This window comes from Tachyglossus aculeatus, chromosome 19 (genome assembly GCF_015852505.1).
Source record: "Tachyglossus aculeatus isolate mTacAcu1 chromosome 19, mTacAcu1.pri, whole genome shotgun sequence".
NCBI lineage: Eukaryota > Metazoa > Chordata > Mammalia > Monotremata > Tachyglossidae > Tachyglossus > Tachyglossus aculeatus.
In genome coordinates, this window is record NC_052084.1 from 799,539 (window position 1) to 810,686 (window position 11,148).

At 48.3% G+C, this 11,148-nt stretch overlaps 1 protein-coding gene across 3 annotated transcripts in view; it reads right to left on the reverse strand.

Moving 5' to 3' along the window:
* The window catches only part of PCNX2 (pecanex 2), a 58,386-nt gene extending 49,073 nt beyond the window's left edge, over positions 1-9,313 (reverse strand). For all 3 annotated transcript variants that reach the window (XM_038760976.1, XM_038760975.1, XM_038760977.1), the window contains exons 1-3: positions 9,161-9,313; positions 2,327-2,532; positions 525-648 (exon numbers count right to left, since the gene is read on the reverse strand). In XM_038760976.1, coding sequence (XP_038616904.1) covers positions 525-648; positions 2,327-2,532; positions 9,161-9,313 — 483 coding nt within the window. The remainder of the gene's footprint in view (positions 1-524; positions 649-2,326; positions 2,533-9,160) is intronic.
* Between the last annotated feature and the right edge of the window lie 1,835 nt (positions 9,314-11,148).

Sequence of the window (11,148 nt, forward strand, 5' to 3'; positions counted from 1 at the left end):
CCGCTCCTCCGCCGCTAATCTCCTCACCGTACCTCGTTCTCGCTTGTCCCGCCATCGACCCCCGGCCCACGTTCTCCCCCGGGCCTGGAATGCCCCCAATCCCTCTGCCCATCCGCCAAGCTAGCTCTCTTCCTCCCTTCAAGGCCCTGCTGAGAGCTCACCTCCTCCAGGAGGCCTTCCCAGACTGAGCCCCTTCCTTCCTCTCCCCCTTGTCCCCCTCTCCATCCCCCCCACCTTACCTCCTTCCCTTCCCCACAGCACCTGTATATATGTTTGTACATATTTATTACTCTATTTATTTATTTTACTTGTACATATCTATTCTATTTATTTTATTTTGTTAGCATGGTTGGTTTTGTTCTCTGTCTCCCCCTTTTAGACCGTGAGCCCACTGTTGGGTAGGGACTGTCTCTATATGTTGCCAATTTGTACTTCCCAAGCGCTTAGTACAGTGCTCTGAACATAGTAAGCGCTCAATAAATACGATTGATGATGATGATGATCGAGAGAGGCAGACTACTTACCGAAGGCCCCGATCCCGACCAGCTGTGAGAGTTTATGCTGTGTCCTCTCGAGCTGCAGCGCAACGGGGGCGTGCAGGAATCCCACCTGGCTCCCTCCCGTTGGCGGCGAGTCAGTCTTTTATTGCTGGGTCAAAGGAAGAAAAATCAACAAAGCAGTGCCTCACCTACCCGTTCCCCTCATTAAAATCTTCAGCTCTCCCACTTCAAAATAACACCTGCCAAGTTAACTTTGGTTTAAACCCCTCCTTTCCTCTCCCCCTCCATCTCTGAGGTATTCTGAGTGACTTGAATAGAGTGATGAAAACCCATTTCACTTTTGCATCAGACCTTGTACTTCCCAAGCGCTTAGTCCAGTGCTCTGCACAGAGTAAGTGCTCAATAATAATAATAATGATGGCATTTGTTAAGCGCTTGCTATGTGCAAAGCGCTGTTCTAAGCGCTGGGGGGGGATGCAAGGTGATCAGGTTGTCCCACGTGGGGCTCGCAGTTTTAATCCCCATTTTACAGATGAGGTAACTGAGGCTCAGAGAAGTGAAGTGACTTGCCCAAAGTCACACAGCTGACAACTGGCAGAGCCGGGATTTGAACCCATGGCCTCTGACTCCAAAGCCTGTGCTCTTTCCACTGAGCCATGCTGCTTCTCAATAAATACAATTGATTGATTGATTGATCATGGCAGATCCTCCTAGGTTATTACTCTATTCATTTTACTTGTACATATTTATTATTCTATTTATTTTGTTAATGATGTGCATACAGCTTTCATTCTATCTGTTCTGAAGACTTGACACCCGTCCACAGGTTTTGTTTTGCTGTCTGTCTCCCCCTTCTAGACTGTGAGCTCGTTGTTGGGTATTTATTTTACTTGTACCTATCTATTCTATTTATTTTATTTTGTTAGTATGTTTGGTTTTGTTCTCTGTCTCCCCCTTCTAGACTGTGAGCCCACTATTGGGTAGGGACTGTCTCTATATGTTGCCAGCTTGTACTTCCCAAGCGCTTAGTACAGTGCTCTGCACACAGTAAGTGCTCAATAAATATGATTGATTGATTGATTGGTTAGGGACCGGCTCTATATGTTGCCAACTTGGACTTCCCAAGCGCATAGTAGTATAGTGCTAAATACACTGTACTAAGTACACTAAGTACACTGTACTTAGTACAGTGCTAAGCGCTTAGTACAGTGCTACGTGCTTAGTACAGTGCTCTGCACAGAGTAAGCGCTCAATAAATACGATTGATGATGATAGTACAGTGCTCTGCACACACGATTGAATGAATGAATGACTCTCTAGTCTATAATCAGCATAAGATGCCATGTTGACTGGGATGACAAAGAGATTTTTCAAAATTTTGACTATTATTTAGATACACCAGAAGGCACCTAAGCCAACATTTTTATAATGGTATTCGGTCTCATCATTCATTCAATCGTATTTATTGAGCGCTTACTGTGTGCAGAGCGCTGTACTAAGCGCTTGGGAAGTCCAAGTTGGCAACATAGAGAGACGGTCCCTACCCAACGGCGGGCTCACAGTCGTCTAGAAGTCATCACCACTGTCATCTGTGTTTGAATCACTTGGGAAAATAGATTCCTAACGTATAGGGCTGTTTCCCGGGTAAGGCTGTCCCGCCCACTGCCCGGTAAGGCCGGAATCCACTGGGAAGGGGGTGGGCGGGCGTGGAAGAGGGAGAAGCATTCCGGAACCGACACCGGGCGGGTTAACTCGCCCACTGGCCACCGCAACCGGCCCAGGGGACCCGGTGGGACCACGGGCCCTGACCGGGCGACCGCGAGTACCTTGGGCTCTCGGCGGGAAGCGTGGCACCACTCCTCGGCCTTCTGCCGTCCTTCTGGCCTCTGTCCTGACTGGGGCCTCCCCGCTGCTCTGCCTCCCCTTCGTCAAACATGAGGTGTAGACGGTAGCTGACCAGTTTCATCGTGGCGAAGACCACCGTCACCGAGCTGCAGTACACCAAGGCCGTGGCGGCGTTTGGGGGGAAAGCCTGAGGATCAGAAGTGGGAGGGCTTTTAGACTGGGAGCCGACTGTTGGGTAGGGACTGTCTCTAGATGTTGCCAACTTGGACTTCCCAAGCGCTTAGTACAGTGCTCTGCACACAGTAAGCGCTCAATAAATACGACTGATTGATTGATTGAGGGGCCGGGGCGTCATCGGGGCTCACGTCCGACCCGCTCGGGCTGTGGATGCCCAACTGGACGCCCGCAGGGACGCGGAAGACCAGGAGTGGGTCGGCCGAGGCGGCCCATGGTGGCCTCGGCCTTGGTGTTTCCAGAGCCTGGGCTCAACCCTCATCCCTGTGAGGGTTGACTGTGAGCCCACTGTTGGGTAGGGACTGTCTCTATATGTTGCCAACTTGTACTTCCCAAGCGCTTAGTACAGTGCTCTGCACTCAGTAAGCGCTCAATAAATACAATTGATTGATTGATTGATTCATCCCTCACTGAAGCAGCGTGGCTCAGTGGAAAGAGCCCGGGCTTTGGAGTCGGAGGCCGTGGGTTCCAATCCCGGCTCCGCCACTTGTCAACTGTGTGACTTTGGGCAAGCCACTTAACTTCTCTGGGCCTCAGTTCCCTCATCTGGAAAATGGGGATGAAGACTGTGAGCCCCACGTGGGACAACCTGATCATCATCAATCGTATTCATTGAGCGCTTACTATGTGCAGAGCACTGTACTAAGCGCTTGATCACCTTGTAAATTCCCCAGCACTTAGAACAGTGCTCTGCACATAGTAAGCGCTTAATAAATGCCATAAAAAAAAAAAAGAGCACGAAGACGTTAATGGAGGGCAGCAGCCAGAGCAAATGACTCCCAGAATGCTGCTACACCTTTTAAAAGCTCCCAAAGCTCAGATGAACCTAGAAAATGGGATGCGTCGGGAGACGCCGCCCGCCCCCGCCGCCTCCCGGCCTATTAATATTACATGAATGCATCTTAATTTAGAGACATTTAGCTTCTTAAGCGACGTTTTTTTTCTCCTCGGGGAACCGCAGAGGGACGGAAATTGATGCAGGAAGACTTCTTGTAGGGAGCCCTGGGGTTTGGGGGAAAGAGACTGAGGTTGGAAGACAGGAGACCCGAGGTCAAACTCTGACCCCAGACCTTTTGGGTGACTTTCGGAGGGGCAGCGGGGCTTATTCCGACGGACCACGGTCCTGGAGAGTGTGAGCCCACTGTTGGGTAGGGACTGTCTCTATGTGATGCCAATTTGTACTTCCCAAGCGCTTAGTACAGTGCTCTGCACATAGTAAGCGCTCAATAAATACGATTGATTGATTGATTGATTGGAGAGGACGTGGATGAGGGAGGAGGGAGAGGGTGGACACAAGGATGGACCATGGTTCTGGGGACGAGGGCGAGAAGCAGTGTGGTCGAGGGGAAAGAGCCCGATCTTGGGAGTCAGAGGACCCGGATTCTAATTCCAACTCCGCCATTTGTCAGCAGAGTGACCTTGGGCAAGTCACTTCACTTCTCTCTGCCTCAGTTACCTCCTCTGTAAAACGGGGATTAATAATGTGAGCCCGTGTGGGACATGGACTGGGTCCAACCTGATTATCTTGTATCTACCCCAATCATCATCATCGTCATCAATCGTATTTATTGAGTGCTTACTGTGTGCAGAGCACTGGACTAAGCGCTTGGGAAGTACAAATTGGCAACACATAGAGACGGTCCCTACCCAACAGTGGGCTCACGGTCTAAAAGGGGGAGACAGAGAACAAAAACAAACATACTAACAAAATAAAATAAATAGAATAGATATGTAGAAATAAAATGAATAAATAAATAAATAGAGTAATAAATATGTACAAACATATATACCCCAATGCTAAGTATAGTGCCTTCTAGACTGTGAGCCCACTGGTGGGTAGGGACCGTCTCTATATGTTGCCAGTTTGTACTTCCCAAGCGCTTAGTACAGTGCTCTGCACACAGTAAGCACTCAATCAATCAATCAATCAATCAATCGTATTTATTGAGCGCTTACTGTGTGCAGAGCACTGGACTAAGCGCTTAGGAAGTACAAGTTGGCAACAAATACGATAAATACGTAAATAGGATAAATAAATACTGTAGAATGAATGAATGAATGCCTGGAACATAAGTATTTTACACATACCATTCATTCATTCATTCAATCGTATTTATTGAGCGCTTACTGTGTGCAGAGCGCTGGACTAAAAAAAAAAACTAAAAAAGAACAGATACCATAAAAAGGAGTGAGCGGGAGGAGGGAGAGGAACTGCAGTACATACAGAAATATACATATTTTTATATATTCAATTATTCATTCGGCTGTTTCACGCTGATAGGTTTGTACCGATTCCTGCCTAAGAATAATAATAACAATGACGGCATTTATTAAGTGCTTACAATGTGCAAAGCACTGTTCTAAGCGCTGGGGAGGTTCCAAGGTGATCAGGTTGTCCCACTGTGGGCTCCCAGTCTTAATCCCCATTTTACAGATGAGGGAACTGAGGCCCAGAGAAGTGAAGTGACTTGCCCAGAGTCACACAGCTGACAATTGGTGGAGCCGGGATTTGAACCCCTGACCTCTGAATCCAAAGCCCGGGCTCTCTCCACTGAGCCACACTGCTTCTCTGCTTTAGCTTGGTCTTAATTACGCGGAAATGATTCTTGCCTGCCTTCCCTCATTTGAGCAGAAGCTGTACTCTCCCGGGCGCTCAGTACAATTCCCTGCACTCAGGAGGCATTCAGTACAGACTACTGAAGGATCCCCATGGGAGAGGCACAATTAAATAAAGTATTAAAGCATTAAATTATTAATAGAATAATAAATATAATAATTAATAAATAATAATTAATGTAATTATTAATTATTAAAATTAATTATTAAAATTATTCCCCCCTCCATACCCCCATCTTACCTCCCTCCCTTCCCCACAGCACCTGTATATATGTATATATGTTTGTACATTTTTTTACTCTATTTATTTAATTTATTTGTACATATCTATTCTATTTATTTTATTTTGTTAGTATGTTTAGTTTTGTTCTCTGTCTCCCCCTTTTAGACTGTGAGCCCACTGTTGGGTAGGGACTGTCTTTATATGTTGCCAATTTGTACTTCCCAAGCGCTTAGTACAGTGCTCTGCACATAGTAAGCGCTCAATAAATACGATTGATGATGATGATTAAAGGAGATTTCTTTCTTTCTTGTACTTGTGCTTTCTCCCTTGCCAATCTTCACCCCGCTTCCTTCCTCGGTAGGCTAGACCGAATGGGCGCGATTGGAAATGAGGAACAGTGTGGCCTACTGGATACAGCACGAGCCTGGGAGCTGGAAGGACTTGGGTTCTAATTCCAGCGCCGCCGCTTGTTTGCTGTGTGACCTCTGACGAGTCACTGCCCTTCTCTGTGCCTCAGTTACCTCATCTATAAAATGGAGATTTAGACTGGGAACCCCAAAGGGGGTGACACCTTGTATCTGAGAAGCAGCGTGGCTCGGTGGAAAGAGCCCGGGCTTTGGAGTCAGAAGTCATGGGTTCGAATTCCGGCTCCGCCACTTGTCGGCTGTGTGACTTTGGGGAAGTCACTTCACTTCTCCGGGCCTCAGTTCCCTCATCTGAAAAATGGGGATTAAGACTGTGAACCCCCTGTGGGACAACCTGATCTTCTTGTAACCTCCCCAGCGCTTAGAACAGTGCTTGGCACATAGTAAGCGCTTAATCAATCAATCATATTTATTGAGCGCTTACTGTGTGCAAAGCACTGTACTAAGAGCTTGGGAAGTACAAGTCGGCAACACATAGAGACAGTTCCTACCCAACAGCGGGCTCACAGTCTAGAAGGGGGGCTTAATAAATGCCATTATTATTATTATTATTATTATTATTATTATTATTATTATCTATTCCAGCACTTAGTACAGTACCTGGTACATAGTAAGTGCTAAATAAAAAAATAATAATAATAATGATAAAAATGGGCACATGCCCACCAGGGCTATGGGAAATCATAACTGGGCAATCCCCAGGTGCGGGGGGTCGGGCAAGCCTGGGCTCAAGGTTGACCCTAATCCCAGGTGGGGTGAGGTGGGGGTTACCTCCTTCCCTTCCCCACAGCACCTGATGTATATATGTTTGTACGTATTTATTACTCTATTTATTTATTTTACTTGCACATATCTATTCTATTTATTTTATTTTGTTAATATATTTGGTTTGGTTCTCTGTCTCCCCCTTCTAGACTGTTGGGTAGGGACCGTCTCTATGTGTTGCCAACTTGGACTTCCCAAGCTCTTAGTCCAGTTGCTCTGCACACAGTAAGCGCTCAATAAATACGATTGATTGATTGATTGATTGATTGAGGGGGCTGGAAGTTACCCCCCAGGTGGAAAGCTGACTCCGTATTATCCAGGACCCGGACAAAGCTAGGCTAAAGCATCCGATGCTCTGATGACTCATCTTTTCGGCCGAGATCAATCTTTAATGAACCTCATGGGCCTTTTGTTTTTTTCTCTTTCCAATCCCCCACCACCCCATTTCTGTCTCTCCCCTCCTCTCTGCAACCCCATCGCCCTCTCCCATTCCCCACCAAGCGTGTTTTTCTTCAATTACTACAGACAAATGCACACACACAAACATATTCCTCTTTTCCTTCCCCCCTCCCCTTCTCCAGAACCCAAATTTCCCCTGCTCCCCATTCCCTCAGCCCAGAGAACTGATCCTGAATAAAAATACAACACACATTTTTTTATTAAAGGTTTTTGTTGAGCGTTTAACTAGTTGCCGGGCACGGCGCCGTGGCTTAGTTGGTTAAAGCGCCTGTCTAGTAAACAGGAGATGCTGGGTTCGAATAATAATGATAATAATAATGGTGGTATTTGTCAAGTGCTTACTATGTGCCAAGCACTGTTCTAAGCGCTGGGGAGGATACAGGGTGATCAAGGTTGTCCCTCATGGGGCTCACAGTCTTAATCCCCATTTTACAGATGAGGGAACTGAGGCCTAGAGAAGTTAAAAGTGACTTGCCCAAGGTCACACAGCTAAGTGGCGGAGCCAGGATTCGAACCCATGACCTCTGACTCCCAAGCCCGGGCTCTTTCCACTGAGCCATGCTGCTTCGCTGAATCCCAGCGGTGCCTGTGGCCGGGCCCTCCTGGAGGTCCATTTTTCTTCTAGACTGTGAGCCCGCAGTTGGGTAGGGACCGTCTTTACATGTTGCCAACTTGTACTTCCCAAGCGCTTAGTACAGTGCTCTGCCCACAGTAAGCGCTCAATAAATACGACTGAATGAATGAATGAATGAATGAACAGAAGCTAATGAGATTGGACACAGTCCCTGTCCCGCATGGGTGGCTCATTATGAATCCCCGTTTTACAGATAACTGAGGCCCAGAGAAGTTCATTCATTCATTCATTCGTATGTATTGAGCGCTGTGTGCAGAACATTCATTCATTCAATCGTATTTGTTGAGCGCTTACTGTGTGCAGAGCACTGGACTAAGCGCTTGGGAAGTACAAGTCGGCAACATATAGAGACAGTCCCTACCCAACAGTGGGCTCACAGTCTAGAAGGGGGAGACAGAGAATAAACCAAAACATATTAAGAAAATAAAATAAATGGAATAAATATGTCCAAATAAAATAAATGAATAGAGTAATAAATACATACAAACATATATACATATATACAGGTATATATAGATATATGAGAAGCAGCATGGCTCAATGGAAAGAGCCCGGGCTTTGGAGTCAGAGGTCATGGGTTCAAATCCTGGCTCCGCCAACTGTCTGCTGTGTGACTTTGGGCAAATCACTTCACTTCTCCATGCCTCAGTTACCTCATCTGGAAAATGGGGATTAAAACTGTGAGCCCCCCCGTGGAACAACCTGATCACCTTGTAACCTCCCCAGCACTTAGAACAGTGCTTTGCACCTAGTAAGTGCTTAATAAGTGCCATTATTATTATATACAGGTGCTGTGGGGAGGGGAAGGAGGTAAGGGGGAGAGGAATCAATCAATCAATCAATCAATCGTATTTATTGAGCACTTACTGTGTGCAGAGCACTGTACTAAGCGCTTGGGAAGTACAAGTTGGCAACATATAGAGACAGTCCCTACCCAACAGTGGGCTCACAGTCTAAAAGGGGGAGACAGAGAACAGAACCAAACATACTAACAAAATAAAATAAATAGAATAAATATGTACTAGTAAAATAAATAAATAAATAAATAGAGTAATAAAGATGTACAAACATATATACATATATACGGGTGCTATGGGGAAGGGAAGGAGGTAAGATGGGGGGATGGAGAGGGGGACGAGGGGGAGAGGAAGGAGGGGGCTCAGTCTGGGAAGGCCTCCTGGAGAAGGTGGGCTCTCAGTAGGGCTTTGAACACTGTAATAAGCGCTTGGAAGGTACAATTCGGCAACAGAGAGGGCCAACAACATGCTCACAGTCTAGAAGAGACTTAACCAAGGTCACACAGCAGACAAGTGGAGGGGCTGGGATTAGAAGCCAGGTCCTTCTGCCTCCCGGGGCCTGGGTCCATCCATCAGGCCAGGCTGCTTCTCCGCTCAGCCCCCATCCTTTCCCAAACCCCTCTTACCAATCCATCCATCCATCCATCAATCAATCAATTTACCAGGTGCAGCGCCAAGGGCAGCAGCAGCAGGAACAGCCAGAGGTAGAGGTGACAGCTATTGGTGAACTTGCTGTGGTCCGGGTCGTGGTACCAGCCTCCGGTCAGCGCCGCCCACACTCCCTGCCGGAGCAGCTGCAGGCCCTGGGACCCCATGGCGGGAGGCGGCCCGGCCCCAGCCCCTTCTCCCTCCCTTTCTTCTTCCCCTTCTTCCTCCCTTTCTTCTTCCCCTTCTTCTTCTCCCCCTTCTTCTTCTTCTTCTTCTTCCTCCCCTCTTCCCTTCCCTCAGCGCCCCCGCCCGCCCCCTGGGCCCGGCCCTCCTGCCAACCCGCAGGGCCCAAGCTCCTCGATGCCGCCGGCCGCGGTGGGCCAGGTGGTCGCCATGGCTACGAGAGGAAGGATTTTCCCATCAGGCTCAGGGGCGGGAGGCTGCGGAGGCTCGGGAAGCTCCTCCTTTCCGCCCTCCCTCCCTCCCTCCTTCCCTTTTTTCCTCCCTCCCACCATCCCTCCCTCCCTCTATCATTCCCTTCCCCCTTTTTTCCCTTTGTGTGACTTTGGGCAAGTCACTTCACTTCTCTGTGCCTCAGTTACCTTATGTGTAAAATGGGGATTAAGACTGTGAGCCCCGTGTGGGACAACCTGATCACCTTGTATCCCCCCAGCGCTTAGAACAGTGCTTGGCACATAGTAAGCCCTTAACAAATGCCATTATTATTATTTTTCCTCCCTTTTTCCTTCCTCCCTCTATCCCTCCCTTCCTCCTTTTTTCCTCCCTTCCTCTATCCCTCCCTTCCTCCTTTTTTCCCTCCCTCCCTTTATTTCTCTCTCCATCCTCCCTCCCTTTACCCCTCCCTCCCTCCCTTTACCCCTCACTCCCTCCATTCCTCCCTTCCTCTTTTCCCTCCCTCCCTCCCTCTATCCCTCCCTTCCTCCATTTCCCTCCCTCCCTCCCTTTATTCCGCCCTCCATTTCTCCCTTCCTCTCTTTTCCCTCCCTCCCTCTATCCCTCCCTTCCTCCTTTTCCCCTCCTTCCCTCCCTTTATTCCTCCCTCCATTCCTCCATCCCTTTTCCTCCCTCCCTCTATCCCTCCCTTCCTTCTTTTCCCTCCCCCTCCCTTTATTCCTCCCTCCCTCCATTCCTCCCTCCCTTTATTCCTCCCTCCCTCCATTCCTCCCTCCCTCTATCCCTCCCTTCCTCCTTTTTCCCTCCCTCCCTCTATCCCTCTCTTCCTCCTTTTTCCCTCCCTTCCTCTATCCCTCCCTTCCTCCTTTTCCCTCCCTCCCTCCCTTTATTCCTCCCTCCATTCCTCCTTTCCTTTAGCCCGCCCCCCTTTCCTCCCTCCCTCCCCACTTGTCAACTGTGTGACATTGGGCAAGTCACTTCACTTCTCTGGGCCTCAGTGACCTCATCACTAAAATGGGGATCAATAATAATGCTTGTATTTGTTGAGCGCTTACTACGTGCCAAGCACTGTTCTAAGCGCTGGCTTAAGACTGTGAGCCCCACGCGGGACAATCTAATTACCTTGTATCTCCCCCAGCGCTTAGAACAGTGCTTGGCACATAGTAAGCGCTTAACAAACACCAGCATTATTATTAATTCCGGCTCCTCCACTTGTCAGCTGTGTGACTTTGGGTAAGTTACTTCACTTCTCTGAGCCTCAGTTACCTCATCTGTAAAATGGGGATTAAGACTGAGTCCCCTGTGGGACAACCTGTTCACCTTGTAACCTCCCCAGCTCTTAGAACAGTGCTTGGCACGTAGTAAGCGCTTAATAAATGCCATCATTATTATTATTATTATTATCATGTCCGCGCGCCTGAAAGGGGGGGGCGGGGCCAAGAAGCAGAGTGGCTCCGTGGAAAGAACAGGGGCTTTGGAGTCAGAGGTCCTGGGTTCAAATCCCGCCTCCGCCAAATGTCAGCTGGGTGACTTTGGGCAGGTCACTTCACTTCTCTGGGCCTCAGTTACTGTAAAATGGGGATGAAGA